This window comes from Oreochromis aureus, linkage group 23 (genome assembly GCF_013358895.1).
Source record: "Oreochromis aureus strain Israel breed Guangdong linkage group 23, ZZ_aureus, whole genome shotgun sequence".
Classification (NCBI taxonomy): Eukaryota; Metazoa; Chordata; class Actinopteri; order Cichliformes; family Cichlidae; genus Oreochromis; species Oreochromis aureus.
Genome location: NC_052963.1, coordinates 31,695,325 through 31,718,859, shown reverse-complemented (window position 1 = coordinate 31,718,859; position 23,535 = coordinate 31,695,325). Strand labels below are relative to the sequence as shown.

At 39.4% G+C, this 23,535-nt stretch overlaps 1 protein-coding gene across 4 annotated transcripts in view; it reads right to left on the bottom strand.

The window, feature by feature from the left end:
- The window catches only part of tgfbr3 (transforming growth factor, beta receptor III), a 73,562-nt gene that overhangs the window by 45,488 nt on the left and 4,539 nt on the right, over positions 1–23,535 (bottom strand). For all 4 annotated transcript variants that reach the window (XM_039606428.1, XM_039606431.1, XM_039606432.1 and 1 more), the window contains exon 2: positions 20,380–20,557. In XM_039606428.1, coding sequence (XP_039462362.1) covers positions 20,380–20,440 — 61 coding nt within the window. In that variant the 5' untranslated portion in view covers positions 20,441–20,557. The remainder of the gene's footprint in view (positions 1–20,379; positions 20,558–23,535) is intronic.

Below are 23,535 nucleotides of genomic sequence, written 5' to 3'. Positions count from 1 at the left end.
TTACAAAAGCATTTTACCTCTCTATATTTAAATGTCTCCTTCATAACTGCACAGGAAGCTTTTTTAAAAATAATTCATTCACTTTAACTAACTAAAATGAAGTTTTTGTTTTTTAATCTTGACACAGGCAGCTGTAGTTGCCACCTTGTCCTCACAGAACAATACATTTCATCTGTTTGTGCTGTTGGTGCCTCTTGGAGAATATCTGACAGGATAATCTGGCCAATAATATGTAAGACGTCTGTGCTCCAGTTTTTTTGTTAGTAAAATGCTTCTATATTATTAGTCTGTTACTGAGCATTTATTGTCAGATATGTCTGTTTATTAGACCTTACTAACCTTTTTAGTGTGAGCGCATAACTTAGTACTCTAACCTCTCATCCACTGGTTTAGCTAGACTTTTTTTAACGCTAAAATTGGATTTAATGAGGTGAAACTTTTTAACAATCATGAAATGCTAAAAAAAAAACCAAAACTACATGTCAGTAGAATGACTGGATACATTTGTTTTCTGATTTTCCTACAATCTAGGTTTTTCCTCTAAATGGTGCCATGTCACTCACTCTAACTATATGTATGCTGAGTAACATGAAACACAAAAGCATCACCATCCCACAGTATTCTAAATATAAATGCCCCAAAGTAACTTCACTGATTTCCTGCAATGGTTACATTTAACATTCAACAAGAACCAGGGTTCGCAGTCCACATCTTTTAGAGTCTGAGCAAAGGTCTACAGTAATGATTTAGTTCATACTTTACAACTTTGCATATGTCAGCAAGAATAGAGCAATTTCCTGAACAATCAAAACATCTGGAGAACACTTGTGGTGTAAAAAAACTGCATAAGGTAATTGTTGTTTAGGTCAGACAGTAGGTTTTACCTATCATGGAGACAATTCAAAAATCTGAAATCTTTCTATTCTTAAAATCGGAGGTCTTATTTACTGCGAACCATCCCTTGTAGTTGATACCTTCTTAACCTGATGCCCACAGTGTGGTTTGAGCCAATGCTAACTGACATTGGATCAGATACAGATGTAGAGAAAGAACCGTTCATGCTCATGTTCACATAGTGGGCAATTTAAGGTTGCCAGTAAACCAAATCTGCATGTCTTCAGACTGTAGCAGAAAACCCATGCAGACACAGTGAAGCCATCCAAATCCAACAAATAAGGCCCCCAGCTGACTGGGCTCCTTATGGACTGCTAGAAGGTCGTGCATTTACTGACTGGCTGAAAGATTTAGGCCTTCTGTGGGATTCACAGAACATAGTCACCACCTTAGTCCATTTGCTTATTGCCCAAGTTGTTCCCACACATAGACTTTACCTAGGCTGGCCAAGTGTCTTTGGAGTCCTTTATTCTTTTAGTCTGTTCTTTTATTTTGTTTCATCTGTCTGAGAGAACAACACCATCCACGAACGGACAACGCGCTCACTTTTTATTTTAAAGTTCACCTGGTGGTAACCAGTACTGCTCTAGAGAACGCCTTGTCCCTTAAATTCCACTGCCTGCAGCTGATATCAGTAGTCCTTGTTCTGCTGTGGGGACTGACTTTGAGTTGGAGGGCCATTGTCAACCAGGGCCAAGTGAAGCTATGAGGCTGCAAAGAAGGACATGGACTACTGTCGCCAGCTGCAGTCCAACAAAATGAATTTGAAGTTCAGTGACAGGACAAGAGACTCACGAGAGAAGCAGTGGATTTTAATGCACAGTTATTTGTTTGTTTGTTTCAAATAACTACCAAATATAAAACTGTGTTTATTATTGTTTATCATTATTTACTTTTAGGGTACCTCCTTTTGTCCCAGTATACAATATTAAAGACATTTATATAAGGATTTTGATCTTGGTTTCCTCATCATTTTTAAAGCATGTCATACAACTGTCAACTCTCAGTAATTAAATGTTCATATTAATATGTTTTTGTCAATGGGGGAACTGGATGTACACATATCTCTTTTACTTTCCAGAAGATGTTCGGATTTCAGTCAGTCTGGCTATGGTTTCTCTCCTGCACAGTCAGCTATAATGAACATTTCTATCATCCATTAATACTGCAATTCCTTGACCAGCACAATGGTTCGTTTAGATTCACATGACTGCACTTAGCATTCACACTCTTGCATGATATGCAACTTCTATTCATAGGCCACAACCTTTGTGGTGGTTAACTAACCTAACCGCAGCCTGACAATTTCCTATGCTGTAAATTTCCTTTACGTTTTAAGTGAGTATGACCCACTTAAAAACAATGAGGGTGCAGTTTGCAGATGCACAAACCTCAAATGGGACTCGGGGTGGTACAAGAGAAGTTGCTCCGAGTGAGGTAACAAACAGCACTTTTACATTAGAAGGTCAAGTACACTATGAGAAAGAGTTTGGCCAAGTTTTTTTTTTCTTGGGGTCAGACCTCACAGGCTTGTGCCAGCCAAGGCCTGCTCACATTTCAAACACATCACACTAAGCACGCAAAGGCTGCCAACAGCAATCAGATGGAACATTTGGAAATAATTAAAGTCTAAGTGAAAGACAGTTTGATAACAATGTTAAACTCTCCAACTGACTCCAAAAACACAGTGCCTCAGCAGTGGGGTACAGCTAGGGGGAAAGGGTTTTGGGGTTTTTTTGTTGCTCAGAACACATAGCTATTGTTTTCTCTTTCCGTGCCGCCAAATAAGCCTATGTTGGATCAGCATAAAGCCAGAGATCATGTATGGCATAGTTTCCCTCTCCTTGTTGTGAGGAAAACATCAGAGGATTTATTATTACCATGTTTTTCTCAAGAGACAAATCCCAAACTCTTCACAGACAGCCTCAGCCTGGACTTTATGCTCCTATGCTCTTGTTTCTCGTGAATTTACTACAAACCCAAAAAGATTATCTTTAACTCTTACTGAAAGGATACATATATTAAAATACGGCAAGGTCTTGCTATTGCGATAAAACCACCAGACCTAATGGCAAAAACCTGTGGTGCATCAGTATGTCAACCCCCGCCTAACCCCCCTCCCTTTTCCTCCCAACGGGCCGAAGCCTATTCCCTCCCCAACCATGTCAGCACGCCTCACTCCCACAAACACGTCCGAGGGCACTTCAACTCACTTTTTCCCCTCACACATGGAGAATAACAAACAACTGCCAGACAAACAAAGAAAAACACACGTCTTTCTGGGAGACTGCCAAAAGATTACAACAGCTGCTGGCCAATGATGTGATTTTCTAATTGTTTAAAAATACAGCAGAACAGAGAGACTTATGGGAGAAAAGAGCAACACATGGATAGAAAAGTAGGACATTCACTGTGACATTGGTTTTGATTTTGTACAAAAAGCAAGATCAGCCAGTCGGTTGCAAATCTGTACAAAACCTAAGCAAAAAAATAACAAATAAAAGTCACCAGATCTGTGTGGAAATAGCCAGTGATATTTATTATTCCCAGAAGATGATGATGTCTCTGGCCAATTATCATAGGCAAAGTGTTCTCATGACAAAGTATATCGACAACTAATGTTTTCAACAATGAAAAATACTGCAAATAGTCATGCTCCCAAGGGATGCATGGATGATCACACTAAGTTTCCACAGAAAATATTTAAAACTTAGAGGAAGACTTATTATTGAGTTATTATTGAGTCAACTGAAAACCGAAACCCCCAAAATACATGGCAAGTAATAAAGAAAAAAAATTCCATCTGTTGTTGGATAAATGGGCAAATGTTTTACAAAAAAAGTTAAGAAACAAGGGTGTTTGTTCAGTAAAGTATTGGTGTGTTTCATTAAAAAAACGATCTATGCAGATCTATGCAGTGACAAGGCTTAGCTAAGACGTTATCATGTTATTGGTTTATTTTATTTCATATAAGGAAAGGTGTGGCACCATGAGAGAAGTGGGTTACAGGATTCATCGTGCTTCCTGTGTTAGCGCAGTTCTGGTCAGAGTGATGAACTATAAAAAACAATTAGCTGTATAGTGTTGCAAAAACTAAAGATTCTCTGCAAAACCAAAGTGTGAACAGCAAAGGACCAGACACGATCGCACATAAACACGATGAATTATACACTTCAAACCAAGTGAACTAGTAATAAAGGTATTTGTGAATCAAATACATTAAATGTGTGTTTTGTCAGAGGATAAGCTCCACCCATTTTTCTGGCACCTCTCCCCTTTCACCACAACCTATTTTAGCCCTGAAAAATGTTCATAATTTGTCCCATGGGACAGTTTTCATATTAAAACTGCATGAATATTGAATTAGCCTCTTTTTCTGTGCAACATCATGAGTTCATCATGGCATCGTAACTTCTAAACTGTAACACCTCTTGTGGAACAAGTCCCATGTCTTTTAACGAATATGAACTAGTTTAGGTGACACTGATCTAACAGTGTCACACAAATAGAGAGTGCACTGTTTGATCAAACTGAAACAAACCGTATCACATATGTCATTACCATCAGCATACAAGCATAGTTGTCATCAAAAGTTATACAGGAAATAAAACGAGCATCTGTTGGCCCTGCCACAGCGTGGTGTCTGCTGTCACCTTTCCTGTCTGCCTTTCTCCCCCGCATCTGTCTCCCCTTCTCTCCATCCACCTTTCTTTTTCCCCCAGTCTTTGGTGGACAGCAGAGTGTGTCCTGTCCAGCTGCTACCAGTGACTTTAGCTGGTCAGGCAAAACACCCACAGCACAGAAATGAGAGAAGCCGTTGTTCACTCGGTCTGAAAAGCAAGTCCACCAGACACTCTGCAGAATACATCCTTAACCCATCTCCAAAATTTTTAAACACTACAAAATCTCAGACATACTGCAAAAGGCACAGCCCTCCATTATTCTGTAACTCAATCTCACTCCAGTCAGCCATGTCAAATTGATCTCGCAAACTACATAAGAAAAGAGTAGTAACTATTCACTGTGAATCCTGACAATTCTTTGTTGCAATATCATTCAAATCAAAGTCTAGTTCTCACAGGCCTCTCTCTGAAAAAAACACCTGCAACAAATGAAATTTAAGAACCAACAGCTACAATGACAAGACAGCTAAGTCTTCATCAACACCTCATCATCAACCTAATCCTTCCCATGTCGGATCACAACCTAAATTCATTAAAAAAAACAACAACTATGATTTGAATTCAAATTTCTTTGTGTACAAAGTTACAGGATTAAGATCTTTAAAAAGTGTTTATTAAATTAGTTTAAATGGTTAATATCTTTCACCTTTGCACCCTTGTATTTCTGACAATGTGTTAACAGACGAAAGATCTGAAACCGAAAGAGAAAAAAAGAAAACCATTTAGTGCACCTGCAGTCTGAACTACACACCTAACCACCCACTGACCTCCCAACACGGTGTTCTGCTCTGTGGTTCACTCATCTACAACACTGCATTAGCAGATAGTCCTCTGTCGTAACAGGGCTCAGGGGGAGGGTTTGACAGCTGGCATACCTAAAGCAAACGAACAAGGGCTCAGGAATAGATCAGACTTTATTTAGACAATAGGGTTTATCAGCAGATGGATGTTTTGGGCTGCTGTTCAGAGTCCTGCTGATCAACATGGAAATCTATGGAGAGCCACAATTAATCTAAAGATTATTATTCATCAGAAACTTCTTCGCAGGCAGCTTACAAGCTGATTATAAAGTATTATGCATCAGCACCGGCAACTACTGCAAATGTCAAGGCGTCAAAACCACATGTAATGGTATAAAAAGATTTTGTGGTTTCATTCTGAAAGTGAGAAGTTCTACACAGCCAAAGACACATGGCAACTTTCACCGCCACGTTTGTTCCCGTTTACTCTACGTGGGCACACACAGGAAGCTCTCGTGACGTGGATTTGTTTAAAATACTTAGTTAAATACTATCTCGATGCTCCTCTTACGATTTACCATGACAGAGTCGGTGTTTATAAAAGATTGTGAACAGATAATTTAGTATCTGGCAATGTAATGCTGAACTATGTCACTGTAGCATATGTTTGAGCAAACTGCATCTAAAATTTGCCTTTTTCAAAACTTCTTGTTCTGGTTCTGGCCAGGAATAAAGCCGGAAAATATAAATTGCAGAAAAAAGAAGCTGAGCTTGGCAGAAATGGTCAGATAAACTTTTCTCGTTGAAAGTAGAAACATTGTTTAAAGAGTTTATCTTGTGTCATGATGGCAGATAGAGAGTAGTCAACAACACGTAGTGCATCTAGACCAAGAAAAAGGTTTCACCAAGTTAGACTGTTGGGGACGCCGTAGCTTCTGTTTAAGTCTCTCGCCTGTAAGTTTGTTGATGGACTAAGTATGTTTCAGCTACAATGCAAACTACCGAGTTTCCCCTCCATCGCCACCTCAAAATGTATTTATTTATCTATTAGTTTATCTGGTTTTTAGCTGAATTATAATGAAAGTTCAGTGATCAGTGAGGCCTGCACTATAACAATATCAGTCAATTTTAACACTGAAATATGCAAAGCAAGGCTGTGGAGTCCCAGACTAAAAACATCGAGCTGAAAATTAGCACAATATGGTGATCAGTATTTGCACAGTTCACGACCAGGGCTTCCTGCAGAGTGACTGATTCTATATGAGAAAAGCACATAAACATGAAAGAGTAGCACCAATGACTGACACGCACTTTAACCCGCTACCTTTTCTCCTTACCACCCCCTGGTTAAATGTTTATTTCTTCAGTTATGCCTTTTTGAGGATTAGTGTCAAATATACAGACACTGAGTCTAACAGAAACATTGGATATAGTATGACAAGACCATGTGCAGGAAAAATTTATTTTCTATAAAAAGATATTAATTATATTCTTTTATTTTTCTTCACTGTCTAAGCGTCACTGTGATAGTATTAGAGCTCAGATAGGAAGTGAGCATATAAATCCATATTAAGAAGGGAGAGACTGTGCAAATACTCACTTTTGATATATTTAAACAATGTGAGGTCCAAGCAGTGATGTCACTAGACACTTTTCACAGTCCTTGGCAGGCTACTTTTGGACCTCATTTGTTATACACTAATATCTCTTTCAGATATTTTGTTCCAATTCAGCAGATTATTCTTCCAGACTATTATGTGATAACGTTGAAGGCGATTAAAAATCCTGCTCTTGTTTTTATATATTCCCTGACTACAAGCTTCCTCAAAAAAAATTTTAAGTGAAGAAAACCAGTCTCTATATAACTTGACATTGTGCAGAATACTGGTTGCTTTGCAGTTCTAAAATCTGGCCTGTTACTTTCAATTAATAGAACCAGCCTCATGCTTAAAATAACTACAAAAACACCAGGGCAATTGGAGTGGAATTGCAAGAATTTAGAAGAAATAATAAAATAAAATGGCCTGGAGGCAGAAACAATGCTGTAATTATGTTGTAATGCTCTAAATTCTTCTGTTTTTTTTACTATAAACAAATATAGTAGATGTGTGTATCACACATATCTTTATTTTTTCCAGTAATAAAATGCATAGAAACATATGGTAAAAAATATATAAGTGCAGAATTCACATAATGTTATCACTATCAGATCTAAATCTGGTTGCAACACATTTATTTCATCTATAAAATTTCATATGATTCAGAAAAATCCAAAGTTTGTTTTTAAATAAACTACTCTGGGAATACTATGAACAAGAGGACTAATTTCTTACAATGCCATCTTGAGATAACATACATGTATAGCAAACATGTATACCATAGAGGCTGTCTGGGCATTGTACTGAATTTTTTCACATTATGCAACCTATTGTAACTTGTAGTGACTACTTAGTTACCCAGAGCATGACAGTGTTGCAATCATGACTACATTTGATAGCACGGTGATTGCACAGGTCACCAGATAGGAAGCAACCTTTCTGCAAACAGTAGACTTAGACTGACTGCTGTAACTTTCAGAGAGATTTTCAAAGGTTTGCAAATAAGTGCTAACTTATAAATGCAGACAGATTCCCAACATGTTCCCATCAGTCTGAGTAAGTGTTTGTTAATGAGCATACTTGAGGGCACTTAACTCAACTGGCTGCCAGCTAGTCGTATGCTAGTTTATAGTCCTATAAAGCACGCCAGTTGGTGAGCAAAAATGTAATGGTTAAATGTGAATTCCTGTTAAATTTGAATTTTTGTCTACGTAGACGTCAACAGATATGTGATGTTCGATGATTCATCGCAGTTAATTGCTGTATTATCGGAAACACATTGAATTTAATTGCCAACATGACCTCAATCAAATTGCAGATTGATACCTGACTGTTGTATGGTAACATTTATGGAAGGCTTTAGAGACTGTTTTAGTATGCTTGATAATCTCATTTTTCAGCAAACAAACAATTAAAGTAAGACTTGGTCTTATTCTGTAAAATAGATACTGACAGAGCTGAACTCTTAAAGAATAATTTGCAGGTGAAAACAATGATAAATTGCAATATATGTTATTGCAATACTCAGCACATTGGAAAATGCTAAAAATCTAAATAATATTGTTTCGTGAGTGTGTATAATGTCGTGATAATATCATATTGTGGCGTGTCTGGTGATTCTAATGTCCAGGATGATGATTTCAAATGTCTTTGTTTATCCAAACAACCCTAAGCTAAAAAAGGCAGGTTGCTAATGATGTTTGCTCCTTTAATGACCAATTTATTCATGTAGACAAACTTCTTCTGTCACAGTCCCTGTGGCTGTCCGGCTGACTCATTAAGGCTACATGTGTTATTGTTTTTGTTTCGCTCTCGCTCTCTCTACCTCTCCTGGCTCCTCCCTGCCTAGGCGGAGCTCACCAAAAGCTCCTGCATTTGGCCACACACCTGCAGGCAATTACACACCTGAGGCAGTTTCGTGGGCACTACTGAGGTGGTGGCTCAGAGCTTCTTGTCACTGGACTGTTGTACAGACTCACGTTAGTGTCAGCCCGGCTTTGACTTTCTGTTTGTAAATAGATTTCCCTGGGCCCGTCCCTTGAGCCTGAATTCCCGAGCGTGAGTGTTTGACTGAGCAGTGTGGCGAGTTTTTGCGTGGAGCGTGTTGGAGTACGAGAGCGGGGCGAGTGTGCGTGTGTGGAGTGTGGAGCACCGAGCGAGTGAAGAGACCCTTTCCTTCCCTTGGATCCCCAGGCCACTGATCTTTGTATATAGTTCACTTGGTGTTTGTAAATAAAAGACTGTTCATTTCAATCTTTCCGTCTGTGCTTGGGTCCGTTCAGTCAGCCCTGACACGGTCAAGATCGTGAAACATGTATATGTATTTTTACAATTAGAAAACTACCCTTGTGAGTGGTGCATCTGACGTCACAGCCCTCTTCTACCATTCAAAGAAATATACGCCCCTGTTTCCACAGAATGCACTTTGCCGCTTTCCACAGCATGGCACTGAGCCAACCACTTGGGTACAGGAAGTGATGTCAGTGTGTGTGCCAGTTAGGGACAAATCTGATATTCCCACAAAGCCATTTCCAAAGATAAACATACAGAACCTTTCCCCTGTGTGTGTACACATCCTCATTCAGTTCCCAGTATTTCTTCAACAATTCTGACTGTGTTTCTTCAAATGCAAAAGTAAGGCAGCAGCACTGAGGAGAACTTCACACGTTAACACACACATTCACTACATAGAAAGACAATAGAGCCGTGGAATAATGTTAAGAAAAAGCCAAGTTAATTAAAATATATGAAGAAGCATAGAGGTGTATCTTTAAGATATGCCAGTTCCCCTGGGAATGGGATTAAATGAATTGTTATATCTTTCCTTCTTACTGCAGGGCATAATTCCCATGGACCATGAACCTTGAAAACCAGTTTAGAGAACATAATATTCTACCCGCTTTTGTTTTCCTAAGGGGGTTTGGACTAAAGAATCACTAGCTCTGCAGTGTTGACATAAGCACAGCCCACTCACCCCTGAACCTTGAGCCACTACTACAGGAAGTGAGTAAAGCCTTTCATAAGGGTAGTGTAAGTTCACTTCACCGGCCCTCCTATGAAAAGGATTTATCTCTGGACTGTAAAACTTGGAGGCATGAGAGGAGGAAGCTGGAATGGGATGAAGAGAGGAGGGGCAGGGGTGAGCCTGAACGCCATTAGGGAAGTCATAAACTTCGCCATCAAAGTGTGAAGTCTGAAGTTAGATATCCCACAAATCTGTCTGTAACTCAATATCACCCAAACAGTCTTTATTGGTAGATTCATCTCAGCAGCTGGCATACAGTAGAAAACACACCTAAAACAGACACTCATTTCACTGGATTATATTTTATCTACTGTTTGAAGGGAGTAAGGATATGCAGGCAAAGCTTCTTTTAGTTCCTAAGTATGTTAACAGGTGTTGAGATAATAAATTACATTCCTTTGGATGTAAACGTCGACGCTGAAAGGCAAGTATGGTCATATCGTTTTGAAGGTGTATGTTCAAGAGTGGCCAAATAAAGGGAAACTTACTTTAAACCAGATCAATACTTACTGCTAGCGCCATTTTTAACTTAAGTACACTTAAGTTAAAAATAATGTTACAAAGTGCTAAACAATAAGAAACTTCAATAAGTGAAAAATGAATTTCATAGAGTAAAAATTATTTAAATATAAACAGGAAAAAACAAATAGTGCACATTAAAAATAGGTTGAAGTTTCTGAAAGGCATTAGCAGCTGGAAAAGCCAAATAACAAAAATAGTTTTTGCAAAGAGGTGTCAGAGTTCAACTGCCTGCGATCTTCAGTCAGAGAAGTCCACAGTCGTCAGGCCTGAACTGCAAAGAACACCTTTAATGACCAAACGACTCTTTGGGGCTGCTAACATGCGTTGGGCAGTAACCAGTGTTCATATGCCTTAATCACTTCAAATGATCCCAAACTGACTCAAAGCAGTGCATATCAAGACCCAACATGTTGAAGGACTTCTTTGTTCTTGTCACTGAAGACGGTTCTTTTTCAATCTGACTGTATTTTTAAGACAAGTGTCTTGTGGTGGAATGAATATAGACTTAATCAGATGACTCCCCGAAGGCACTGTATGTTGCATAACGATCTAAATAGCATAATATAAGACATCAATCTACTAAATAATTACAGAGAAAGAAATGGGTTCAGATAAGTGACTGGTCCTTCTAGAAACAAGTTTTGCCACTTGGCCACCATTTTAACAGTTTATACAACCATGTATCTAATTAATGAGGAGGGAGCCAAATTTGAATTTCAGTAGTGATTGGCATATAAAAAACAGGTCAGACCTCATGCAAACCTCTCCAAAAGTTTGGTGAGTATGCCCAAAAATAAGATTTACAATGCTTTCCTACTGCAGGTTATCCTTCTACATATAACATATGTACAAACATAGACGGCATTAGAGGTTTATAAGCAGCTCGAACCAGACTGCCAGCATCATGAGCATCTTTGGATAATCCCACCAGAATTCTTAACAAAATATTCTAATTCACAGTATAGATACCGTAAGCCGGTCACCACACAGCTGAACCTGTTGAAACCTGAAACCTCTACTGCACTGTGCATCAACACAGCAACATAAATGGATAACATTTTTCACAGTTGGGTTGCTGATTAGCTTTTTGGGGGCGGGATTCTTTTATTCAGGATTCTTTAAATTATGAATAGAAGGATTTCCGATTTGCTTCCTTAATCACTATATGTTTATACACCTCTCTGCGTTGAACCACTACTTACTATTAATCTCTGGCCCTCTTCCACAGCATGTCTTTTGTTTTGTCTTCCCCCCTCACCCGACTGGTCGCAGCAGATGGCCACCCCTGCCTGAGCCTGGTTCTGCTGGAGGTTTCGTCCTGTTAAAAGGGAGTTTTTCCTTCCCACTGTGGCCAAAGCACAAGTTTTCTCTTTGTATTATTGTAGGGTCTACCTTACAATATAAATCGCCTTATTTGGCAATGTATAAATACAATTGAATTGAATTGAATTGAATTTAAATTACAATGTCCCTTAAATAGTTAGAGCCTGACCTAATAGCTATTTGCTGATATATCAGTATCATCATTTCTAATGACCAATAGATAAAAATGTAAAACATAAAGAAGAGATGCGAGAAACACTCTTTAATAATGTTATGGGTGTTGACATTGCAAAGTTTAGTCATGGTCAAGTTAGAAGGTTTTTCTTTGTAAATGCAGATCTGAAAAGATACTAAACAGCTTAGTGTAGCTCTGATTTATGTAGTATATAACACTAGGTACTCCTAGTAAGACTGGTCATTATTCATCAGCCCTGACAGATGCAGGAGGCACATGTTGGTAAGTGATCAAAAAAGAAAAAAAACAAAACATGACCACTTACAAGCAGCATATGAAGCCACAGGCAAGCAGGCAAGATAGAAGCGGGTACATTTCTCCCTACCTCTCCATGCAGGCATAAATCAGAGGTCTTTGAAGAGATGGAAGACAAGGCTAATTCCCAGAGGAACACAGGAGCCACTGTGTAAAGTGAGACAGCTGGGAGAGACCGAGCATGTGTGCATATGACTAAAGACTTTACTGGCTGTGCAACCACTGTATGTCTTTACTGATGGGTGCTGACATGTGCTGTCTGGACCTATAACATCAAAGCAAAGAAGTTGTCAACTCAATCGAGAAACAAGAAGTGGCTTTTCATATATATTTAAAGTAGTTGTGAATTTCCCAACTCTGGGACTAATATAGGCTAGCTTACCTTATCTTTAATAGATAACAACAGCTGAGAATTATACACAAAATAATAGTAAACCACAAAGATGTAAAAAGGAAGAGTCCTATAATGCTATAACAACAGCAACACAAGTATTGCTACAGCCTGTTATACTGAAATACCATAAGTGGCGTGCAACCGCCATCAGTCAACCCAGCGCAAATCAGTTCTCAGCAGTACTGAAACTACCCAAGCAGTACAGCATTTACCATGCAATGGAGAGAAATGTCTGTCTTGCTGCTCCAAGGGCAGCTTTCTCATCAATCATAGACGCCTTCAAAAGCCGTGTTTTTGACAACAGCTTGGCGGGGGTTTGGGAGCAGCCACATCGTCTGCATTCACAAAGATTTAGACGTAGTTGTGGAAGCAGAGAGGTGTGCCCTGGGGTCTTTCTTCTTGTCCCACTCGATATCAGACTCATTTAATTTGTGCTGGATCATCTGCTTTGCCAGAACTCTCAATGTAAAGTATTTAATACAATCCACCCAACAGATTTAATAAAAAATAAATCTGGCAGATGGACTGGGGATCAGGTGGAGATGAAATGTTTAAGTTAAGGTGCGGCGTTTTAGTTCAATAACCGCAATGTCCCTGTTATACAAAGAGACAACATTCTAAAAATAATTTCGATATAAAAATCTAAATTTGAAAGAGTGTGTTAAAAAGACTATAGACAAAAACAGAAAAACTGGGAGCCGGCATACTGATGAGGATCACAAGGAAAGTGTTTCTAGGTATCAAGATGAGCCATCCTCAGCCTCCTCAAACTGACATCTGAATTTACACAGGCACACACCCTTACTTACCCGTTAAAATCGTAAGTCTTGCCTATTTAGGCATATTTGGAGGGGAATTTGCTAAAGCAATAAACAACAAGGAACTTTTTTAATCAATCATATAGCAGCCCAAAAATGTATTTGTTCTTGTGATATTTTATAGAACTATCATCACTCATATGTGATAACAGGGGCTTTTGAGAAGCAGCAGGCTGCCATCAACAGAAGGCAAAGACTGAAACAATGCTGGGCCTTTGTGCCAGTAAGTGAGAACAGTGCAAGGGAGCCAAAGAGGTGGAAAGGGCAAGTCAGACGGCATTTTCACACACACTGGAAGAGACTACATTCCACTGGGCTTCTTCAACTTTACAAAGGGGAGGGCAAAGAAGAAAAATGACTTGTCAAGTGCCATGTTGTCTCATGTATTAACACGCACAAAGGAGGCTTAGGAGGGCCTCTTAACTGGACAGTTAAAAAACAGAAAGTGTGATGAATAATTGGCCAGTTAGAGAGGACCACAGACAATGAATAAGCAAAGAAGATTTTCAACAAATAAATCAATAACCATGCAGCTGAAATGAGCTCCAGCCTCCCTGTGATCTTGAATTGGATAAGCAGAAGAAATCTTAGGATTTTTTTCTTGTTTTCTGTTTTCCAGATGCACTATTACAGTGCTTTTTAAGTGTATAACAACTCACTACAAGCTACTTCAGAACTACTTTCTCTGTCAAATTCTGAAAATCAAGTGGAAAGCATGTGTGTTTGTGATCTATAGCACGGATCAAGCTCTGAAGGTCTTACTGTCATTTTTTGGAAGTCACTCCTGTTTTCCAAAGGATTATTCCAAAACTGTGACATGGTCTTTCATCAGGGCTCATCTGGTGGAAAAGGAGTGGGGAAGGTGAGGCCCCAGGAGGGGTGAGTCTGTTGAAAGACACAACCTGGAGGCCTTCACCCTGCATCCCATATCAGGATTTTTTGAGTCATACGCCCAAATTTGGCATCTTTGCAAAGTGATGAAACTGCACTTAATAAAAAAAGACACCTCAAACAATATAATGTGATAGCCCAAAATATTTTTTCTTGCTGCTTCCGTAGGTTATCAGAACAGAGGGAGTCCAATTTTTTACTATTACTCTCTCATTCTTCAATGAAGTCACACTCCACATAACTTTCTTACTCTTACTCTCCAGATTTTTTTTTTTTCTTTTTTTTTTTTCCACGGGGCTGTTAAACACAATGGAAAGCGCACGATCACCCCAGCTGTCTCCCATTACTGGCTCTGACCAAAATTATTTACACGCCTGCTTACTGGAACTATGGAGAGAGTGAGAGCGAGAGAGGGGAAGAGAGAGGGTTGGGGGCGGGATTTGGTTGACTCCTTCAGATTTACGTAAGCATCCTCTTAACGGGATGCTGATAAGAAATGACAGACATGGAAGATCTTGTGTCTGTAGAAACTTGTCTGCTGCACTTCACTTAGGCACTCTTCCATGTGTTGGTGAGAGTCTGCTTTGCAAAAAAGCTAGTATATGAGTTAGTAAATCAAATTAAATACTCCACCAATCACTTTACACACTTTACACTGTTAATTAAACTGGGTAATACTGCGGTTCCCTTCATTCATAAGTAAAAGCTATAAACACACAGGGCCGCAATGACTGCCTCCTACTTGACAGCACTGTTAAGATAAAGGCTTCACCATGGGGGAGAGTAGATCTGTAATTAGACAGACTCAGGACACCCGTTGCTATGTAAACATCCCAACCACTCAGTGTAGCAGCACACTGCCTCTGTGCTGCGCTGCGCTGCTCTGGCTCCTCGCATGAATCACAGGGCAACATCTGGTTTAGCATGCTGGAAGGGACTTTGTCGGTTTGGCACGCCGTGCGTGTGTGGAGTGTGTCGATTTGGACCAGACGACCCACGGCTGCGCTTACTTCTCTCCTCCCCCTGGCTACCCCACCTCTCAGATTACAGCGGTTGCACAATGCTCTCTGGCAGTTCTGACTCTTGCTGGCCCTAAGAAAGCACTGTGGATACACAGACAAAGCTTTTGCTCAACTGTGGAGAGAAAAAAAAGTTACAACCACTTTTGGCACCGCAGTGACTCGCATCTGCCAGGAGTATAGAAAAATGCAGACTGAGAGAAGTTGTTTACTCTAATGTAAAGCTGAAAGCGAACATATGGACTCTGAATATGAGCACAGCTCCAAAATTTTCTCTCGTTTTGTTTAACAGTCTACGTGGTTCTACAATGAATCGCTGGAGACAAATTTGCACTAATAGCTTGGTCATCCATCAAGCCACCTCATAAGTAAAATCAGGATAGACAATAAGAGGAGGAGAAAGTGCTTCTGCACTCAATAACGCTGGTGTGTTTTTCAGTGAGCCAACACCCCGGCCTTGTGCCTCCAGTGTAACCAGCATCCTGCCGGAGCTGTTTTTGGCAACTGTCTCAAATTAATATCTGGCGTGGCTCCTGAAGGACTTTATTTCACTGTAAAATCCACAGTCAGCCCCAATGTCCCTAATATATCCTTCACAAAATTACCATTATGGCATGCTTAGGAGACGCAACCACAAAATGGCAGCGATCATATTGAGGGAGAATAAAAACAACAACTTATAAACAGCAGAGTGAAGCAGCAGAGCACAGAATTGAAATATGGACATCAAGGTGCTCTCAGTCTGACTTTTAAGAGTTATGGGAGGCTCAGAACCTGGATTGCATTACGCTGAAAGAAGACTCATTGCAGACTAATCTAAACATTACGTAAGAGCACTCCTGACAAGTTTAAGGGCAGATGTGACTGTTTACACAGATGCTGTGCGATAGTAGGAACAGACAGTAAAAGAGAGAGAGGTGAAAGAAAGAGGCTGATGTGGTGTGGAGTGTCCGTGATGTGGTTTGGAGTAAAGAAAAACTGATAAGCTTCTCAGTGGCAGTTTAAAAAAATATTTGGCTGAAAGCAAAAAAGGATAATGTTCTGAATGTGCTATTTGGCATACGTTTTCCCTTAAGTGATAGAAAACAACCCCAAAAAAAAGCAAATCATTTGCCAGTAAATCAGTGAATACAGTCACTGCCAATACTCTTTGGAGGAAAGGGCATTTGGTTGTCAAACTGTAAATATCTGTCCCTTGTGACTTAGTATAACAATGCGTCTTGCCGTGTGAGGAAGAATTTAGAGGAAAACTTTGTATGGGACTTCATTGTGTTGGAGATCCTGGCATTGTGGCAGAAATTATGCTTGCTCTACCCACAACACATATTCACTACACTGCTATTGTCTGAGTAAAAGTCAGCTCTCTGGAGTGCGGTTCAAGCCCCCAGAGAATAAGAGAAGAACTTTTACAATAATTACCTATGGCGGCAATCAGACTGAGACTATGAAAAATGCGAACCACACATTATTCCTGTGCTGCCACAGAAAAACAAAAGGGGATACTGCAGTCTAAATCTGGAGCGAGTTCAAGTCGAGAGCCGTACATTGTGAAACTGCTTTCTATAAACAGGACATCTTACATTCTAAAAAAGAGACAAAACGGAATGGACACTTGAATATGAATATGGTTTGTGCTCCTTTCAAGTCAGTGTGACAGAGTTGTCATCAAACTGTAGGGCTAAGTGTCAGGATTGGGTCAGTACACTAAGAGATTTGTTCAATTTACCAAACAAAGAAACCCACAGTTGAACTTTGCAGCCAGTGTAGATGTAAAAGCAACGAAAGTTCCTCTAATTACCTCTCATGGCCAACTCCACAACTACTTGAAACTCCGCCCACTTCTAGTCAACACAGATGTGGCCACAACCGCCAACTACTCACCCGAAACAGAACATCAACAATTCTCCCAACAATTTTCAAGGGACTGGCATGAAATTTGGTACAGATAATACTGGACCAGAGGTTTTTAGTTTAACACCATTAGGATTGTTTTATTCCCTTGAATTTAGAGCTGGGCGATATAAGATTTTTTCATATCACGATATGTTTTTTTCATTTCAGGCGATAACGATATATATCACGATATAAGCCAAATAACTATATTTGTAAGATTTAAATGTGCCGTTGCTCACAAGTAAAATGTGAAATAATTAGCAGCTTGTTTTAATTAAAATATTTATTTCCCATAATAAGTTCAACAGGGTAGATGTACTTAAGGAACATGAGACTTCAGTTTCAGATAAAGGCAAATATTGTAAACTACACAAAAGGCAGCCGCTAAAGCGTTTAAGTTTCAAAATAGAACAAACAAAACAGACCACTAAATTGTCAATTCCACTTAGAAACAAAATTTTAATTCTAAAAATAAATCTTAGGTCGTTTTACAGAAGAACAGACAAAATTGACTAACTTTTGTCAATATCAAATAAACTGAGAACTAAAAGGATCTCTCCTTGTTGTATAGCTTAGCTTTTCAAACAGTTTTAACAGTTACTTTAGTCTGACAAAAGCCGAATGACCTAATTAGCGCTTTCAGTCAGAGATTGAGCATGCACCGCTTTATTGTATATCCAGACTTGCTTTCGCACAATTTACAGTGCGCGCTACTCTCTTTTTTGTCAGACTTGAAATAGCGAAATACCTTCACACTCACGGAACTTCTGTGGCCCTTCCGTTTGACAATCTCTCCAGCATTGGAACCATCATCTGTTTTTTTCTTGGTAACCTTCGCCACGCTCTCGGTTGATTTTTCTCTAGTCGGCAAACTCATTTCCTTCATTACCTGGGCGGCCCGGCTGCAAAAACAAATACACATGTGCGCCTTGGCGCTTGTGCTGTACGTAACAAGTCATGTGACGTGACGCTGCGGCTGTGATTGGTTCGGCTCTGCGCTACTTAATTTGGATTGGCTGTTCTTTTTTTTTTTTTTAAGAGGACAAGAGAGATGAGGTCTATCGCAATAGTTTAATTTTTCTATCGAGAAAAAGTTATTTCGCAATACATATCGTTATCGTTTTATCGCCCAGCTCTACTTGAATTTCTAGGCATATGCAGTTTTCTTGTATCCTGTTTGGATATTGAGGGAAAAAAAGTGGTGCAAATATTCATGCCTTCTTTCATGCCGCTTTATCTTCATTAAAAAAGATAAATCGTGATGGATCTGATACTGCAAATAGATTGACATTGTTAGGGTTTAAGCGAAATTCCCAGAAACTCATTCTAGTATTTCTCTACATTTTACAAACTAATTGACAGAAAATCTGCTGAAGACATTTATCTTCCCCAGAGGAAGATCCATGGTGGATTAGATATTTTTTTTAATTTGGTCTATAAATTTTTTAAAATATTTTGGTTTTCAGTGGGATTCTTTAAAAAGTTCCTGGCTACCAGTTGCCAAATTGCCATTCCAGTTTCTCCACACCTGTGAAACTGACAAGTTTTTATGGTTCCAAGGGGATTTATTCTGATGTCTTCATAGATCCACGCATCCATCCTTTGCCATCCAGGTCTGGTCCAGACAGCAGTCTAAAAAGAGATTCCTACACCACTTTCCAGCTCTTCTGGAGGAACACTGAGTCATTACCAAGAGATAACATCTCTACAAAGATTTAATCTCTCCAGCATGCCCTTGCTCTTCCCTGGGACTCCTCCCAGTTGGACATGATCAGAACACCACATCTAGGAATTGTCCAGGAGACATCACCACCAGCAGATGCTTTTTTAGGTGAGAATAAAATTGTCACAGGCATTCTTGCCCCCTCATGATGTACTCTATAAATTTTGCTGATCCTCTTTGAGTATTCATCCATCAATATTCCTATGAGACTATGCTCTGTCTTTAAACAACATGCAGAATTAACATGTGCAGAGTTATTTTTTTTAAAGAGCAGCAAAAATGCTAAGAGAAGAAGATAAATGTAACCTTTTAATATCAGACTATTAGCATTGTCATTGTGTGTGTGTTAGCATGATAATGCTTTTCTTTTCCTTTGTACTGCTCAAGTGGACCAAAGCAAAGTCTAAAAGAGCTGATATGACTCCAGAGACTCTCTGTGTGGCGGGACTGTTTTTGGAAGTCTAAAGGCTGCAGTATACCCACGTTTCACAGAAACTTGTCTTTATACCCACGGTTATGGCACAGGAAGCCACTGCAGTATTCTCCAAACGATAGGTGTCACCACTCAGATTATATCACCACATAAGGGCTGATATAGGGGGAGAAGAAGTTAAAACCAGAAGCCAAGACTTTGTCGAGTGTTTTTTGCGAAGTTTTTCGACAACCTCTCAAGTTTTCAAAAACTGTCAACCTGTAGCACATACAACCACCTGTGTAGCAGTTTACCTAGCTATTTTCTCTCTCTTTGGTTTGTCTGTATCACTGCTGTGAATTACGGAGTACTTGGCAGAATCTGAGTCTCATTCCACCCAATCTGACAGATACACGTAGGCCTGCTGAGTGTTTTGTATTCTCAGATCGAACTTGTCAGCACTTTCTTTAGTATAAATCCCCCTTACTCATGACTCTGACAAGCACTGTCTAGAAAGGCATGCTGGGTGAAGGGTGGAAAATCCCATAGCATAGGCAACATTTTGACACCACAATGTTTCAACACCATAACACCATAAGGATTTTTGCAAAGTTTGTATGATTACAACAATTCTGAAGCAGAGCCAAACATTCAGAATAATTAATAAGTTCCATCTTCCAAAACCATACTGGAGTTGTTAACGCCGAACTAAATCATGCACTTTCAAGTAACAAGTAAACTATCAGGGTTTATTTTTTATTATTCATCTCCTCTAACGCTATAAACTAAAATCATGGTTCACAAACTGAAGTATGAAGCAAACTTTGGTTTAGGAGATGTTTTTGCTCTTCCGGCCCAACCACTTATATAGATGCAAACAAACACACATATATCTGATAACACCCAGTCTCACACGAAAAGCATAGGAAGTGGCTTGAAATGAAATAAACATACCTCCAGATGCCAGGCAACATATTGCAAGAAGCATCAAGGGAATATGGGACCTTGTAGCCATTTTATTATTCTGCAGATTCCAGTATGATAAAAGTGGATGACCTGGCCGTTCTCCAGCGTCTCACAAAGGTTTCCCTTCTTGAGAATGGGTCTGCAGAAAGCCACGTTCAGGCTCCAGCTGCAAGTGAACAAAAATAAAAGATGTCAACCAGAAGAAGCAGGTTCAATTGAAGCATTTACAAACAGCAGGGAACTGGGTCTGCTTAATATACAGCGTGGGAGTGATGAGATGAGACAAGAAGAGAGGCACTTAGGAGACCAGGGGATTAATCTGGGAGGGTTAATTGGAGGTTATGCATGCTTCAAAGGACCATGCTGCACACACCTTCCAAGCCGGTTAGAGTGTGCAAGTAGTTTGGGATGGATGACTGACTTGCTGGGTGTTAACAGTCCAGAACATGCCACAGGTTATTAACACACTTTAATTTATAGAGTCAGGAAACTCTAGTGGGGTCTTGAGTAAGCAGCTTAGCACCACCGCACTAATTACCATGACCCTGACTGAAGCTTTAACTTAATCTAAGTGTAAACAGTGATGGCTATGACAAGGGGAAAATGATTTTTGTACAGTGAAAAATGAAATTGTTTTATTCTAGTTGATAAAACTGAAAGAAAAATTCTGCCACTATAACCACATTCCCCTTCCTTCCGTGGCAAAGGTGGTGGAGTATGTAAGCAGTGCCAATGACTCAAGAGTGGCGGAAAAAACAAGAAACCAAAACTGATTTCTAGTCTGAATCAATCAAAAAGGTAACCTGTCTAGGTTTCACTTTTCAGTTTAAACAAACTGAACAACACAAACGCATTTCCCAAGTGTTAACTGTTGCAAAGCTACAGATGGTTAACATGCAAGTGGATAAATAAGCTTATGAAAGAAAAGGGTAAAAGTAACATCCACTGGCCATATAAGGCCGTCAAAAAGGACGCAGTAGCGTGCAATGCCAGCGTGTCTGCTGGCAAAACCACCCCACAGATGTCAGCTACTACCTTTGGGGAAAACCCATTATAAGACACTTGCAGCTTAGATGCTTTTTGACAAATATTTTTAAACACATCATGAAATGTAGAATCATTATATTTTGTAAATTCTTTTGCAATAATTAAGAATTCAGTTTCATTTTTTTTATTGATTTTGATAAAATCTTTGATTTAGCAGTATAATTGTAATTATACTTGGTCCTTTTTCTTTTTACAGAAAAAATGAATGAGGCAGGAATGATTGAGTCAGGAGTTAGGCTCAGACGAGCAGGTGCTTTTGACCATGAAGTCCATCTTGCAAAAACAACAGTGTGATATCTGCAGCTGCAGACACGGCTATTACAAGTATATTTTAATGCATTTTATCGAGGTTATAAATTCCAGTATCAGCAGCAGAAAGATGCCTTCAAAACAGTGCATTATAAGAGTCAGACCAGAGAAGCACAGAACAACTTCAGAGCAGCAAAGCAGATAAGGAACACATGGCCATGCTGTTCTTACATTCTGACAAGTATTAATAAAAACAGTACATTTGGAACCTAATATATCCAAATGAAAGCAAGCAAGCTTTTCCATTTCCAATAATCCAGCTCGTTGTTTTTCAAAGGCTAAATCAAGATTAAAACGTGGACTTCTGAAAGATTTATTTGGTGCAAACGTGTTCTGAAGAATTCTTTTAGCTCTGTTTAATTCTCAGTTATTATGTGGTTATGTTCTGTAGATACAATCAAAACATTTCTCTAGAAAGATATGGTCCGCAGAAAAGGTTGTGCAAATTTCTTCTCTGAATGATGTCTGACTATTTGTGGCAAGAAAAGTGAAACTGCTGTCATGTTAGAAGTGTTGTAACCAGAACTGCAGGTGCTCACACTTTTAAGGCACTCTCTCTAACTAGTATAGAGCTGTGTGGAAGAAACACATGTGCATCTATATAACCTGTGGTGAACTATACAGTGTATATAGGAAGTGATGCACAAAGTACTGAGGTGCATCACTCTGCAGTGCAAGCAGCTTGCACAGGACAAAAGGGCCTTTCACTGTGTGGCAGCTGCAAGGGCTGGGAAGTCATTTTGGAAGATCATGACAAATATTACACTTTCAGCTTGTCAGTGAGAGCCAGAGCGCTCTGTTTGATTTATGCTGCTCCTTGACCTTCATCTCCTCACTGACTAAACAAAGCTAAACTGTGTTGCAATACCTTTTGGGAAGCAAAGACCAAATCAAAGGAGACCTTCTTTACTTAAAACAGTGTGTAGCTCTTTTGATGTATCTATGGTTGGAATCACATTTGCACTGGGTTAGAATGCTAAGAAAGCTGGTGGTAAAACAGCTTCTAAAAACCTATGTGCAAAAGATTTAGTCATAGCCTTTTAAAGCTGTTTTGGGTTGGAGAAGGTTTTACCTCCATGCTATGGTGATGGTTTTGTTGCAGCAACAACTCAAATCACCTCATGTGACTTCTTCTCAACCCTGACTGTCTAAGCCGAGCAAAGTATTTCTCTCAAAGAGAATCTGGAAAGTACATTATAGCATGCAGACCCCAGACTGAACGTACTGAACATCAGTGAAACCAAGCTGAATACTTGTGGTCAGTTAAGTGTTAAAGGCCTGGCTTATATCTGTGTCATCACGTATGCATACGCTGCAGTTAAGCGATGTCAAGACCCGAGGGCATTTACAGGGTTCCTGTAATCGCAAAGCCATGCGCAAAGAGAGCAATAACACAAAGGCTGAGGCCTGTCTTATATACTGCATCTTGTGGTGTATGAGTAAGATACTCAGGATTAATACTCATAAGTCATTTTGAAAATCATGTGGTCATATGAGCTTCTGAATGAACTATAGTGAGCTCTTCTGCACTTTCAGTGTCTATGGACAGTCACGATACTGCAATTTCAAAGTCGATACCGATACCCCTCAAAATGCTCAATACATACGTGCATATTTTTTTTAGTAAAGATAACATCAATGACAACACCAATTGTCAATTGTTTGACAAACAAATACAGCAATAATTGCAACTGTTAGGTATCCACATATGATAAATATTTTAAGATTGTCTTAAGGTAGTGAAAAATTTTCTGCAGTAGTTTGTACTGTGTTTTTGGTAACGTCCAG